This window comes from Setaria italica, chromosome I (assembly GCF_000263155.2).
Source record: "Setaria italica strain Yugu1 chromosome I, Setaria_italica_v2.0, whole genome shotgun sequence".
In the NCBI taxonomy this organism is placed as follows: domain Eukaryota; kingdom Viridiplantae; phylum Streptophyta; class Magnoliopsida; order Poales; family Poaceae; genus Setaria; species Setaria italica.
Window position 1 is genome coordinate 3,451,701 of NC_028450.1, and position 16,379 is coordinate 3,468,079.

The following is a 16,379-nucleotide window of genomic DNA, read 5'->3' on the forward strand; positions in this document are numbered from 1 at the left end:
CCACCGCTCCCAGTTCTGCAAAACGCGCGAGCAGCCAGAGCTAGCGAGCTTTCAGTAGTAGATAGATGGAGGAGGCCATGCTCCAACTCCAAGCCCTGTGACTACATACTGATGTGGTATCAACCGCGACGGCCCGCCGCGGCTGGTCCCTTCTCGCAACCGGAGCCGCAGCATCTGCCGCAAGCACCTCCGCCTCCTGCCTCCGATGGCCACCCGGCCGACGCGCCGCCGGCCGGGCACTCCGTTCGGTGGCTCGCCGCCGCGGGCTTCGCCTTCCTCATCTTCAACTCCGGGATGGCCGTCCACCGCTCCCGGGGCGACCTCGGTGCCATCGCGTTCGTCGCGTTTTCGCACCTCGACCTCCTCGCACTGTTCCTCTGCCTCCGGCGGTACGAGGGCGCCCGCCCCGGCTCGCCGCTCCGGGATCAGCTGAGGATGGCCATCTGGCTCCTCACCTCGGCGCTCACGCTGATGTTCTCGTCCAAAGTCGCCGCCGTGGTTCCCGGCGCCGTCGCCGCCGTGGTTTGGCTCGTTGCGTTTGGAACGGTCGCCGGCGGTTTCTATGCACTCTTCTTCTGCGGCAACGAGGACAAGCAATCGAATGTTTTTGATACAATCATTAATTAATAAAAATATTACTTTTGCGAGTGCCGCTTGTGTCCGTCGTATTGCAGGTCGTTTTGGCTTTTTTAATTTATAAATACTATTATGCATCTAGATATAGATTTGGAACGGAGGGAGTATAGTTTAAGTTTTGACAGTAAACCAAAATATGAATTTTGACAGTAAACCAAAATATGAATTGGCCACATTATGGTAGTAGTACTGTTTTCTAATAACAGAATAAAGGACGATGTTTACAGACACTTCGCCATGGTAACAATAAGTTACCACAAAACGGTGAAACCGGAAATAGAGAAGAGGACCTTCGTATGTGCCTAAACAAATCCCAAATGATGAAAAGGATAAAAGTATTTACTTGATAAATGCAAAAAATTATTACTTTCAAAATTTAATTACTTGTAAAAATGTTATAATCAAATAAAAAGCATTATCAAGATGAAAAGGAGTGAACTGTTTTCTCTTTCTTCTGGATTTGGGCATGTTTCTATGCCAATAAGTCTCATTGGTGACAAGAGAGAGATATAAAGATAGGTAAGTGAACGTACGTAAGTGTGGAGTGAGCAACAGCTAATGATACTTCATAATGTACATAATAATATCTGTGCACAAAAAATCTCACAATAACTGTGTTCTGATCGATATATGTTAAAGTTAAACTAGTTTGTACGCTTTCTTATATATAGTAACTTGAAATAGCTAAAAACCACTTGTTGTTAGTGCCTCGTTTATATCAATCAATCAAAAGGTATAGAACATCTAGTTGTATAAATTGGCCGTACGCCAAAATGTTTTGTTAAGAAAATCGGCAATTGGACCGCCTGACCGCCATTAGCATCTTCATGGAAACTTCACGTGCTGTTTCCCAGAACTAGCCATTACAAACTTCACGCGGGAACTTCACACGCAACTTGCAAGAAGTCGGCCATCAGAAATTTCGCGGGAACTTCACATGCTATTTCCTAGAAAGCCATCAGAAACCTCCCAGTAACTTCGCATTGGCAGTGACAATAGTGATAGCTCCGCCCCTCCCTCCCGGTTCACACTCTTACTACTTCCATTAATTTGTTTTCAGTAGTACCTTTGTTAAGCTCTCCTCTTCCTATGTAGTAGTATAAAGCAAGCAGAAGCGTATAGAGCAAAAATGGCCGGCTGATCCATTAATCCATTAATCCATTCCCTCGCACACGGCCGGCTGATCAATGGCTTCAGAGCAGGAGAAGCGATCCATGGCCGAAGCTCTGCTGGAGCAGACACTGATCCAGCCGGCACCCGAGGACCACGAGGGAGCATGGGCGCCCTCGCTGCTGACGCTCGTCGGTTTTAAGTTCCTCACGTTCAGCTCGGCCATGGCTGTGTCCTCGTGGTGCAGGGACTATGGCGCCGTCGCCTTCGTCACCTTCTCCTACCTCGACCTCGTCATGCTCTTCTACTGCCTGCGCCTGTACGAGAGGACGCCGCCGCCGGAGTCACCCCGGCGGGAGCTCCTCAAGATGGTGATGTGGATCCTCGCCACCATGCACACCATTGCCGTTTTCAAGTTACTGGAGTTTAATTTGGTTCCTAACGCTACGCCATGAAGCATTTGCGCTAGCGACTAGAACAGGTTTGTGCTGGTAGATATCGCACCTACTAACAACTTTGAGCCAGCACAAATACCATCTATGCTGGTGGATGCTCGCCCGCTAGCACAGTTGCACAGATCCTTTCTGTGCTAGCGGGTGGTTACATCACCCGTCCGTCAGGAATATATATTTTCCATTCAGCACAAATACCATCTATGCTGGTGGATGCTCGCCCGCTAGCACAGTTAGCCACCCGCCAGCACAGATCCTTTCTGTGCTAGCGGGTGGTTACATCACCCGTCTGTCAGGAATATATATTTTCCATTCAATATATTATTTCCTATGAGGTATTTATAATTTTTATTTCCCGCTAATTTTTAGCCATCAAATTGAAATATGTATCTCCAACCACGTAACAACAAACTTGAATAATAAATAATTCACATTATTCAAAACTGCATCATACATAATATATAATTCATATTACTAAAAATCTAATATTTAGAATAGAGCTATTCTTTGCCACGCTAATATTAAAACTGCTACGCCCATCTATAAAGATTTGTGCACTCGTCCGCCATCTTTATCAAAGAATGCTCCATCCTCATGACAAATCTCGCGTAGGATGAACCTCATAATGTCCGTACAAATATTGTCGATTTGTTTGTCTTCTATCTTGCTATAGTTTCTATCGATGGTAGGCATCTGCAGGTATACAGTAAATAAATATTAGAATGTATTACCATTAGGAAGTTAGTATATGGCAGTGTATAAGAGACTACATCTTCAGGGTTCGTCCGGTACCTCCCATTGTTTCTGATGAACTCGCACACGTAATATCCGCATAGCACAGAGTCAGGAGGTTGTTTGTGGCACTGCAATCAAATAGAAAAATGATGAGTTGTTATTAATGACAAGTGTACATTATATGAAAAATCAAGTTTTTATGTTCTTACGAATCTATGATATATTATTTTCATAGCTTTCTTCCTTTTTGGATTGTGGTCCTCACCTTTTAGTATGTAAAGCTTGTACGCACTTTGAGGATATAAAGATAAGAGTTAGTAATACAACTTAGGTGCATAGAATATCAACATGCATTTAAGTACTACCAAGAAATGTCTTACTTTTATATAATACCTATGAATTCCTTATACCTATCTCTACTAAAGCTGGCTGAGTCGAGGACCACTGTTTCTCCTAGCTTGGGTAAAATAATAAAAGAAATCCAGTAGTCTCTACATTATATTAAAATAATTTATATTATAGACGGCATTAAATAGCACCTAGTATATATATAGTAATTAAAACTAGCTTGCTCAAAATTGTAAGGAGCCATGATATAATCCTTGTCAGCCTTTATTTCTCATTACTCTTGCAATGTATACGGACACTTTGTGCATTTCATCTCTGTGGGCTTTTAATTTTATAGTATTTTCCTCCGCTTGTGTCTCTGTTGCTTATATTTGTGCTTTGATCATTTCTGTCATTTTGAGCTTGTGCTCTGGCTCGCCTATTCATGCTGGGTCAAGGTACTCTACCTTGAACCTGCCATTCGTCAATTATTCCTCCCTCCATTGCATCCTGCAGAATAGGTCGCTTAGGTACTTGACATATAAAATATATACGTATGTATTTAAAACTCGTATATGCAGTACATGTGGTCTTACAAGTACCATACGGAAATGAGATTCACATCAAGGTGTTGTCGATGGTAAAGTTTGTGCAAATCCTCGAAATCAATCACAATCTAGTAATCGAGAACGCCTAGGAAAATCTTAGTGGGGACATGCGCGATTATTGCTCGAATGCCTTGCTTCATTGCATTCATGATCCATCCATGCAGGTTATTCAGTTCCCATTGGCCCTCCAGCAGATCCCACCGATACAAGAATGGTTTGCCATGATCATAATCGATTGGGCCTTCATCTGATGCAAAAAAATTGAGGTTTTGATTCTTTTCCTTTTGCCGAGAGGCACTGCAAGTTACAGATTTTTCACCGAAAGATGAAACCTTCTTCTTCAATACATTTAAAAACTTGTCGACGTCAGTTGATGGAACCTTTTGATCATATGTGCTGACCATACGAGGTACCACTGGCCTCTGTGGAGGTGAAGATGCACATAGCCAATCTCTTATCTGGTGTTAAGTTGGAGCTTTTTGATCATATGTACTTTCAACCCGCGTAAGCACTTGCACATAGCCAATCTCTCATCTGGTGTTAAGTTGTAGCTAGCCAGGGGAAGGTAATGCTTACCATTAGAAAGTTCTTGCGGGTGGAGCTCTGGCATGTGTCGGGGATAGATCCTCAGTACCCGTAAGGAAGAAGATGGACTCCTACTAGGATTCCTCTGTAATCTTACTAGGACTTGTACCATGTAATCCTAATAGGACTCCTCCTTTTAACCGACTAGTAATCCTTCCCCCTGGAGTATATAAAGGAGGGCAGGGGTACCTAGATCGGCAGCTCAAAACAATTATCAATAGCCAATAATCAGGCTACACAACACCCAAGCGCATGGCGCAATATACAACACCCAAAACAGGACGTAGGGTATTATGCTATTCTGGTGGCCTGAACCTGTATAAATTTGTGTCTTATGTCCTTGCTTTTACCTTCAATTTCCAGGTCCAACGATTTCCCACCAACTAATCTACTACCTCGGGATACCCCTCGGTAGGTTGTCGGGTATAAAACACTGACATCTGGCGCGCCAGGTAGGCGGTGATCGTCGAGATCATCGGGCGAGTTTAGAGGACCTCATCATCAAAATCAATCTACTTGGAGCAAGAAAGGTGACTCAACACGTTCCTCCATCGAGTCCAAGGTGGATCCAAGGCGGAGTACGCCTCCGTATTTATTTGGCAGCAAGATTTTCTCACGATCGGATTCCAGCCAATTCCTGACGTGATAAGATTCTGAAGTCAAGTAGCAGTCGATGACCTCATCCACGAGTCAATTGCAATGGTCATAAAATCAAAGCCATCATCACGAGCACGGATAGAGGCAAAGCTCCAGGGCATCGGGGTACTTACCATGTGCGGCTGGAAATTCAATTTGCTATAAACCAACGTGCACTTGAAGATATTACTTCCATCAAGAATGCACTACAGTGCCAACATACCAACGACTACTTTGATTACGCTGTGATGCTCACCAACACACCGGAAAAACTACTCATCTCGACTAGAAACTAGTTGGGAGAGGCCTCGCACCATCAATAATTAGTTGGAATCGACTCCGACTAGCCGGCTTCACCAACAACCATCACAGCTTCATCGACGACAACCTCAACTACTTCTCGCAACTAGAAACTAGTCGAGAGCGGGTTCCATACAATCAATAACTAGTCGGAATCGACTCCGACTAGTTGGATTCATCAACAATCAACACGGCTTTGTCGACAATCGTCCACGAATCAAGCTAAGTTACTTTTTTAATTATTTTTTTCCAGCTTGTTTTCCGCATGCAAGGCAACGCGCCGAGTACTTATTTGTATACGCCTCTCGACGGAAATTACCCTCCAGAGCTACACTTTGCCAATTAATCCTGAAGCATGTTTACCGATAGCCACATGCTTGGTACACCGAATTATGGAGGCTACGGCCACAGGTTTGGTGCATTGAGTTTTAGAGGCTCCGCCACGGGTTTGGTACATCAAATTATAGAGGCAATAGCCATAGATTTGATGCACTGAATACTGGAGGCTCACAGCGGCTACACCCTAAGGAGGCACAAATCCATGCACAGCAACACACGCTCTTCTCGCTAAAAGGCAGAAAGTCTCACCGACTACTTTAAGCGCAATCACGCTCTCCTTTTGTCACAATACCGACTACTTATTTTAAATATTTTCTCTTAGCGGTCGCCAATATCCTTGAGCAGAACACGCCTGAATTCGTGATAGCCTTGGATCTTCTGTCATGCCTAAACGCTAGGATACGAGACAAAGATCTCCGTAGCAGCAGTGTCAGTACGCGTACACCAGACAAAGATCTCACACGCAGTGGCAATGGCTAAACAGAGACTGAGAGACTAAACATAACATACTAACTACTCGGGAAAAATATGGCCGAAAGAAGAGTATGACACACAACATTTACATTATATTCATCACTAAATAAATTTCAGTAGTTCCAAATTTTAGAAATATGCTACATAATGTATGCATCTCTTCTTGCAGATCAAGCTTCAGTGATGACTCTCCAGGACGCTCAGCGTACCGACAATGGCTCCACTAGCTTCCAGGCTCGGGGGCTAAGCGCCAATTACTACTCGGAATATCTCTAGTGGCTCAGCTAGCTTCCAAGCTCGAGGGCTAAGCACCAAAAAACTACTCCATGTGGTTCCTACGGCTCACCTGGCGTATAGGCTTGGGGGTTGGACACCAAATAACTACTCGAAATACGACTTGCATGAAGACTAAAGACCTTGGGATTGATTATTTAATCATTCCAAGGCTCGGAGGCTGATAAGCTACACCCAACAGTTGATTTTTTTCAAAATGAAAGAACAAGATTCAAGATTTTATTGACCCTCAGCCTGATTCTTCGATTCAACCTAAGGCTCGAGGGCTACTCCATATAGAGCGCGACTTCCACCGCCCATCATATCACGTTCCAAAGATGAAGATTACAAAATCAAGACGATCAAGAGTTTGAGCACACCATAGCCTCATGGCAGCTTTGAGGAATTTTGAAGATTCAGCCAGACAAAGTACACGAAGAGCACCAAAACTACTCGGCTAGGATCTAAAAAGTACTGAAGGTTGCTGCATTCGACTATGAAGCGCTCGAAGGTTTGTCAGGGATAGTCCCCCCCGCAAGGAAGGAAGAAGACAGACTCCTACTAGGATTCCTCTGTAATCCTACTAGGACTCATACCATGTAATCCTACTAGGACTCCTCCTTGTAACCGACTAGTAATCTTACCCCCTGAAGTATATAAAGGAGGGTAGGGGTACCTAGATCGGCAGCTCAGAATCATCATCAATAGCCAACAATCATGCTACACAACACCCAAGCGCAGGGCGCAATATACAACACCCAAAACAGGACGTAGGGTATTATGCTACTCTGGTGGTCCAAACCTGTATAAATCCGTGTCTTGTGTCCTTACTTTTACCTTCAAGTTCCAGGTCTGATGATTCCCCACCAACCAATCTACTACCTCGGGATACCTCTCGGTAGGTTGCCGAGTATAAAATACCGATCCTGATTTGAAGGTCAACCAGATCCTTACGTGATTTTAGTTTGTCCTTTGCCTTGCCTGATAAGCCCAAGAATCCGATGGTGCTATCGAACACATTCTTCTGAAGATGCATCCCATCAATGGCATGGCACACTGCCAGCTCTTGCTAGTATGGCAAATACTTAAAGAATTTAGACATCTTCTTAAACGGCACGTCTGCAACGTCTGTAGTTTCAACCTGCTTCCTTCCCCCTTTTGAATTATCAACACCACCTAATGACTTCTTACCGAGTTTGAACTTGACCTTCTTGCACATATCAAATACTATTTTACCCGTAGCCAGTTTTGGAGCAAAATCATTCTTATTGGTGCCATCGAAAAAGTCCTTCATCTTGCGGTATTTGTGCGTCTTCAATAAGAAGCGCCTGTGCCGCATGAACACTGTCTTCATAGATCCCTTAAGTTACACATATGATGTTCCATCCAAGCAAAATTCGTATGTTGTCTTACCTTTTACCTGACCTATTAGGGCAAATAGGGCGGGATAATCATTGATGGTAACAAAGATAATGGCCCTTAGTGTGAAGTGCTCATGTCTGTACTCATCCCACATCCGAACCCCATCTTCCCAAAGCTTTTGCATATCTTCCATCAATGGCTCAAGGAAAATATCTATACCGATGTCAGGTTGTTTCGGGCCTTGTATGAGAATGGTTAGCAAAATGAACTTTCTCTTGTGACATAGCCATGGGGGAAGGTTATATATGGTCATCAGCACTGGCCATGTGCTGTGCGTGTTGCTTCTTTCACCAAATGGATTCATGCCGTCTGTACTCAACGCGAGCCGTACATTCCTTTTTTCATTTGAAAACTCTGGATGATTGGCATGGAAGGTCCTCCACTTGTGAGCATCAGAAGGATGTCGAGTCTTTCCGTCATTCTTTACTGGGCGATCAGCATGCCAAGTCATCATTTCAGCGGTCTTTGTGTTTGAGAACAAACACTTCAGATGGTCCACCATCGGCAAGTACCACATCACCAAGGTAGGGACTCTGCGCTGAGTCATTGTGTCAATACCTATACAAGACTCGTCCTCCACTTGAGCACCAGCACTTTTCTTTGCACCCTTCTTCCTCTTATTCCTGATGGAGGAACCGGCACGGTTCTCACAAAAATCAGCATTACTTTTGTAACAGCTAGCATCACAATTTGGATATTTTTCCAATGCTACGTACTCACTGCGGTACAATATGCAGTGATTCCTGCACGCGTGTATTCTTTGCACACGCATCTTCAATGGATTGATAATCTTTTTTACTTTGTATATGTTTTTTGGCACAAAGTTAGGGTTCGAGAGCAAATTGCCCAGCAGAGTAAGGAGATCATTGAAACTATTGTTTGAATAGCCGAATTTAGCCTTCAGGATCAGAAGATGAAGGATGAAACGCAACACTGCCCACTTCTTCCCACATCCCTCATACATACGGTCATTTGCTGACTTCTTGAGTGTGTCGAAATTCTCTAACCCTTTAGCACTCCCTAGCAACACTTCCGGTTCAATGTGGCGCAACATGTCCTCCATATCAACATCACGTTCCTCGTCCACCTGTGGTTCCACACGCACATCTATTTGATCACCATTTTGATCTCCACGGTCATAATATCATCCATCATAACATGATCTTTTTTATTTGCATCATCACCACCCACTTCATCAGAGCCAGTATCGATGCCTATGTTGTTGAAAGTACCTCCTGCCTCACCATGGTGGGACCAAGTTGTGTATCCATACACAAAACCTTGCTTTATCAAATGCCTCTTGATGACATGAGTATCCTCCCATACAATAAATGTTGCTACAGTCAAAACACGGACAACATATTTGCTTTGTCTTGCAAATGCGAGCGTGTTTCTCCGTAGCCTCCACAAACTTTGATACCTCTGACATGAAAGTATGTGAATGTCTCCGTATGCTATGCATCCATGCTCTATGATCTATCTTTAACAATCTATGACAATAATTCTATGTTATATTAACTAATTTAATGAGCTATGGGTCGCAATTCTATAAACTCAATTAAATTATGGATGTAGTAACTAATAAGTAGGAAGAAATATAATAAAAACCAATTCTATATTATCCTAAATGAAACTCAATTAAACCATGGATGTAATAATTAATAAGAAGAAGGAAAAAATCAAACTCAATTATATATTAATTCAATCAACTTCATTAATTAAAACTATGGATGTAATAATTAATAAATAGGAAAAATATAATCAAACTCAATTCTACATTACATTAAAATAAATGATAAACATAATATTGTAATGATTATAATATGATCATAGAATTTTATTTACAAAAATAATCCATCTCTAGTTATATTCTCTCTGCCCTTCTCTCTTTTCTAGGTCTAGACCTAGATGACAACCTAATGAAGCTAGAAATGATGGATAGAAGTTGGAAAAGAAGGTTGGAATGGCACAAACTCACCTTATATAGCCACCTCCTCCAAAGAAATCAAGGGCAAAACTTTCCCCCTTAGATTTAGTGTTTTTGGAGTTTTTTCCGAGCTCCTCTCGAGCAAGCTTCATATCGAAGGTTGGCTGGGGAAGAAGATGCCCACGGCCTTATCTGGGTGAGGTTTGTGCTGGTGGGTGATATAAGCTACCCGCCAGGACAGATGGCCAGCACAGATGGGGTGCATCTGTGATGGCGGGTGCTTAGGTTGCCCGCCGGCACAGTCATTGCTCCCCTACCGGCCAAAGGAAGCTTTGTGCTGGCGGATGCCAATCATGCCTGCCAGCACGCTAAATTCCCTGTGCCAGCACAAACCAAATCTGGCGTAGTGTAAGCATAGGATAACTAAGGATAGATTCGATTAAGGATTTTTAGAATGACGCCCCCATGTTTTCAAAGGGAAGCAGTCGGCCATGCATGGCGAAGGAAACAATAATCATGGCGGAGAAGATTATTGCGTTCCAAAGTCTACCATCATCGGCTACTTGAGATGATCAAGACACCGTCGATACTGGAAGACACTTTCATGCATGGCGAGGAGGGAAGATTCAGCACATTTGATTGAGGGTAGCTAGGCGCCGATGAAGCCCCTGTAAGTAAGGAGCCTATGGTTACTGGATGCAACCAGTTGTTGACAGTTGCACAGGACTACTATTTCCAAGCTACTGGGTGGCAACACACTAGGAGAATTGCAAATGGATAGCTATTTGTTGCTTTTTATTTTTAGATGGTTGATTCATGCCTCAACCTGAACTGATCTGTGATTGTAATATTTGAAATTTTCTGCACTATGCAATAAAAAAGGCTGTGTGCATCAATTGTTGCAGAGACCGGGATAATCCCCATTTTGAAAAAAAAAAGTATCAATGGATGCGGATCCCATGCAAGTATCAGTGCCAAGGAACATAGCGAAGCTCATGTGTGTTTTTTGAACGATGCTAGTAACTTCAATTCACTTGTGCAAATGCATCTCCGTTGTGCTTGGATGTGATTAATGGAGATACATGAATACTTCGCTGGGAGGAAACGGGAAGAAGATAATTGATCTAGAAGAGAAGGTGGATTACCCTCGTAGAATGCATGGCTCAGTTAACTCTGACAAACATTGTGCATTAAACACATTTTTCAATCTATACGATCCAAACAAAGTATTCTGTGAGCCTACTCTAACCGAACAACTGCCTAAAACTGGTTTTCCTAAAATTCGGAAAAACATGTTTTGTGGCTGAGTAGTAAGTATCTAGGTCTTTTTACTGATGCGTTCACTTCTTTACCGTTGGCTCCTCTTGGTTTTGGCTTCAAGCTGCGCCTTCAATTTGCATTGTTTTCTTTTTTTTTTTTGGAAGCAACGCTAATGGAGCTGAGCTCGCCCACATAAACACCGTGTTGTCTTTCAGTATTCGTCCCCCAAAGGTTATCGGTAAATCGTGAAAGAAATACCTTGTGCTCAGGAGCTTGTTCTTTCCGTCGTACAAACTGGAAATGGTGTGGTGATTACAAAAAGGTATTTTTCATCCCATAAATCCAAGTCTGATAGACTAAAAAGGTAAAAAAAATTGAATTTTTTTGCCATATACATACCTTTCATTACTGGAAAACGCGGCTTTAGTCCCAGTTGGATAGGATCATAGATCCCGAAAATCCAACTGGGACTAAGTTTTCGAGACAAAAGGGGGTCCTTCCGGGACTAAAGACCCCCTTTAGTCCTGGTTAGTGTTACCAACCGGGATTAAAAAGTTTCCAAAAAATAAAAAAAAGGCCACCCACGTCGGCCGTCTGCCGCCCGCTCGCCCGCCCGCGCCCGCCAGCCGCCCGCCGCGTTGGAATTTCCAACTGGGATAAAAGGAGGGCGTCGGTGTCAGATTTTTTAGCCGTTACAACTGGGACTAAAGGCACTTTAGTCCTGGATCTAAAGTCAACCGGGATAAAAGTACTAGGATGGAAGGTCAATTCTCTAATAGTGTTTATATTAAGTGCACAGATCTGTTTGAAGTGGTCAACCAAACTCCACAAATTTTCGTAGAAGAAATACTCTACAATTTAGACCTTCTGATGAGAAAAAGAAGCAAGATCTCCAAATAACCATGACGAAAATGACATTTTACCAAGTTTTTTCGACCCAGTTTCCATTTGAAACGAGTCCGCATATGTATAACACATCTCTTACACTTTTATCACCATTTCATATAAAAAGGTTAAATCGGAGGTGCTACATTTGAAACACGAAGGCTTATAAGCTAACCCGAACCTATCTAAACTACCAAGGTGGGACTAATTCCAAAAAATAGGACACTTGGACCACAACGGGCCGAAACTGTCACACTAATGGATAGGGATATTACAGAGAGGCTATATATACTGCTCCCTTCGTCTTAAACTTTAAACTTTAAGTGGTTTTAACTTGTTCAAGTTCATAGTTTTTACTATTCATCTAGACATAGCATATATCTAAGTCCGTAGCAAAATCTATGAATTTAGAAAAGTCAAAACGACCTATAATTTGGAACGGAGGAAGTATATATTACACAACGGGTCTCACAAGGAAATTAGTTTAATGAAAGGCTAGACTGAATGTCGTGAAGTGAAGTACATATACAGTGAGTCTCCAATCTAGCTATATACCCATGACAGAGAAGTAAGGTAGTCCACTTTGTCTATACAGATCACTAGGAAATCTTTACCTAACATCTGTTGCCGCCCCAGTAATTTTAGCCATCCGATCCTATCCCTATGTTGTACTAATAAACACCGTCGTCAAAGGTCCAACGATTTCGATGTCGGCAAAGGCATGGGCAGGTCACCACCAGGCCGGCAAGGAAACTACGAGGAAATGGCCTGGCAGAAACTTGATCACAGAGTCGCTTGCCTCTTGAATAGTAGTAAAATTGGAAGTTCAAAGATCAGCTTAAAAATAAAAGTGGTAATGAAAGCGAACTCTTTTTGGACCAATTAAGATTCAGATCGACACAAAAAAGAAGGCTAACCTTAAGTATAAACTCGATCAAGACCATGGATGGGTTTCTTGGCGCAGCAAATACACTTTATTTGCATCTTCAAGGCCTCCACTGTCCTCCACCGCCCATTCATGCTCTCCCGGCTTGCGCAAGACCTTTTATCGCTACATGAAGGATATGATTCGAAATATACCAACTTTAGGAACTTATTAGTACTATATTCCTGAAAACTAAGTCATTTCTTATAAGCCAGAGGTTCCAACATACAGGGCACGTTGGTCTGTGACCCCAGTGAGCAAAGCCAAATTTTGATCATGGCCAAGTTAGTGCAATTCCAAGATATGACCAAGATGTTGGTTTAGGATGGTGACCATGCCAAAATCCATAAAGTGAGCAAGGTTTCTGCCCTAACTTTTTGTTTGGTCCAACTTTTATCACTAACACGTGGGTCCAACTTCGATTTATATCATGGGAAGGTGGGGCCCTTGGTCTAGTGACTCATCCAACCCTTTTCCGGCCCATACGCTTTCCCTCATACTTCTCTACTCCAATCAGGACTTCTCCATGTTGACCCCTAATTCGTTTCCTCCTCAGATACGTCACAACCTGCTCAAAACCAGATTGAATCAAGCCACAAAGTACAAATTGGAGACAGAGAAGCAGATTGGATGAAACAATAAGAAGAAAGATGTGCGGCAGGTGCTCAATAACAAGCCTGATCCCAGGACGAGAACACCGTGTAATGACAAGATGCTTGCAATAAGAGGTGGCCCCAGCACATCTGTAGACGTTGTGGACACCAGCATGGCCAAAGAGACCAGCCACCTCGCCAGCACCGCTCTTCGCTACAACCAGAGAAAGCAACGGAATCTTTATTGCTGGACATCTCACTTCGCGCTGCTGTGCTTGCCATGGACCCTGCCTGCAACAAGCCTTGCTTGCCCACCTGATCGCCACGCAGCCATGCGCACCGGTTCTTTGGTTAAATAAAAAAACAAAAACCACATCATAGAAAACTAAAAATACTAAAGGAAAAACTGAAAACTAAGAAAATTAGTTGAAACTTTGGTCTAATGTTTCTTCCCAGATCCCATAAATTTTAAAAAATGAGGGTATATGTTGAAGGTGGAAAGAAGGGTATTCATACAATTGTCATAAAATGAGGATCTTTATCGCACGGGCGTACTGGCATATTCCCTAAAAAACATCGATAGACACCTCGTCAGCTCAAGTGGAGAGGATGAAGGGCGACAGTTGGGATGGGCCGGTATTGGGTACGATTCTAGGATGGGCCGAACAAGAACAAGAATTTTGATCCACAAATGAAACTGATGAAAAAATGTTAACAAAGAAGCACAAGTCTCGAAGAGATCTGGACCATTAGAAGCTGATGAAATCAATATGTATTTATTTAAAGAGACAGAAAGAAGTGCCTCAACATAAATTTGTCCTAAATTTCATATGTTTAAAGGTGCCAGAAAAAAACAACATATATATTTAAGGACGGAGGACGGAGGACAATTAGGCATGAAACAAAAAGAAATTACAAAAAGGTCCTTTGAAGTTGTCTTCTTCTGTTTGCAGGTATAGATGTTTCATGCAATTGATGACCATCATAATTAATATTTATTTTTAGATTGCTAGCAAATAGAAATTCCATTACAAAAACCGTAGAGAAACCCATGCAAAACAAATTGACGCCCCCTTCAAAACAAAAAACAAAATGACGCCGGCTTACCTGCCAAAGAAGCACGCATGGGCCTTCTTCCCAGCGCTGGGCTTGATAAATAGGACCCATGGACCTTGTAGTATGGCCCAGCAACGTCCAATGTATTGCCGTGCTTTACCTTCCAATTTTTCTCTCTTTTATTTATTTTGCTACTATATACTACTCCCTCCGTTCAAAATTGTAGGTCGTTTTAGCTTTTCTAGGTGCATAGTTTTTCTATGCACTTAGATATAGTATATGTCTAGACGCATAATAATATCTATAAACCTAGAAAAACCAAAACGACCTACAATTTAGAACGGAGGGAGCAGGTGACTTTGTTTTCTTGCCTTGCATTCCCGCGTCATCTGGAAGACAAATTTTGGAAACGCCTGAAAGAGACAAACATTGCTTGGATAATTTGTGGAGGTGCTTATACCCATTTCCTTTCTACTCCACCTTTTCAAATATGTGTACTTATAGCTTTATCCTAAGTCCAATTTTAAATTTGACCAACTTTATATTAAAAAGCACCAATGTTCATGGTATTAAATTAGTATTATTAGATTCATCATAAAATATAGTTTCATACCATACCTTAATCATTTTAGGACAATTAATATTTTTTATTTTTCAGCTTAAGACTTAGGACAAAATTAAAAGCGCCCTTATTTTAGGACAGCGCTATTATGTGTCATGAATATATTAATACAGCTGTTTTATCTAGTGGCTGGTGATATCCAATGGGTAAACGAACCACTAGCAATGAGTTCAATCCCTTATTGTTTGGATTTATTTGTGTAGCTCATTTAATTTTTAGGAGTGCCATTATGACTTGTTCAGTGGTATTTTAATTTGCAGTTGTTGTAATTTTATTTTTTTAAAAAAAATTAGACCGACCGCCCCACAGCTTTGATTTAAGAAAAATCTAAAAAGCCACTACTGGGTCTAGATAAGGTCCCCGAAGGTTGCCCACCAAGAGGCGGCGTCTGCAACTGAAGGTAGTTTGCACAGTAAGGGACTTTTTTTAATGTGTCCGTAGAATAAATAGCCCTATATTTTTTTAAACGCAAATAGCCCTACTTTTACTTTTACCACTGCAACCCAGTAAGGTTCCCAAATTGGAAGTGACAAAGTTTGCATTTTGCCATAAATGCACAACTGTAGTATTTCGTTTGTATTTGTGAATTATTATCAAAACATTGACTAATTAGGCTCAAAAGATTCGTCTCGTAAAGTACAACAAAACTGTACAATTAGTTTTTGATTTCGTCAATATTTATTACTCCATGCATGTACCGCAAGTTTAATGTGATGGAGAATCTTCTTTCTGTATAGTGACAAAGTTAGGATTTTAGGGGACTAAACAGGCGCAAGCATAGCGACACTGCAAAGGTCTTTGGCACGCGAGCTGGACAGAATAAGGGGGGAAAAAACAAACTGTACTCTGGCTTTGGCATTTCCTCTATCCGCTTGGTTACTAGTACGTGTCGACTGTCGAGTGGTGACCGGTGCGCGATGGCTGAGAGACTTTGAACGTTCGACCTACCAATCCACTAACCAGCTCGCCCGCCGGCCGCCGGCGAGCCGGTGGGCAGCTACACAGTGGAGACTCGGAATCGCAACCTTCCCGTGGCCACAACTACGGAAGGGCCGGCGGTTGGGGACGGTGCGGTTCGCCGGGTCGGGCGAGTGGAAGTGAAACCCGGAAAACCCCTGGCGTCTCCTGCAAGCACCCGTGCGCTGACGCCGACGCGGTCGCGGGGATGGATGGATAACCGAGTAACCGCCCGTTCCCGCGGCCTTGCCGACCGA

At 42.7% G+C, this 16,379-nt stretch overlaps 2 protein-coding genes across 2 annotated transcripts; both read left to right on the plus strand.

Moving 5' to 3' along the window:
• On the plus strand, positions 1 to 654 carry LOC101770571. Its single transcript, XM_004951407.4, has one exon. The coding sequence runs from the start codon at positions 112 to 114 to the stop codon at positions 625 to 627; it is 516 nt and encodes a 171-aa protein (XP_004951464.1). The 5' UTR covers positions 1 to 111; the 3' UTR covers positions 628 to 654.
• A 58-nt stretch (positions 655 to 712) lies between these two features.
• Positions 713 to 2,393, plus strand: LOC101770981. The gene has a single exon (XM_022822919.1). The coding sequence runs from the start codon at positions 1,824 to 1,826 to the stop codon at positions 2,199 to 2,201; it is 378 nt and encodes a 125-aa protein (XP_022678654.1). The 5' UTR covers positions 713 to 1,823; the 3' UTR covers positions 2,202 to 2,393.
• Positions 2,394 to 16,379: the final 13,986 nt, after the last annotated feature.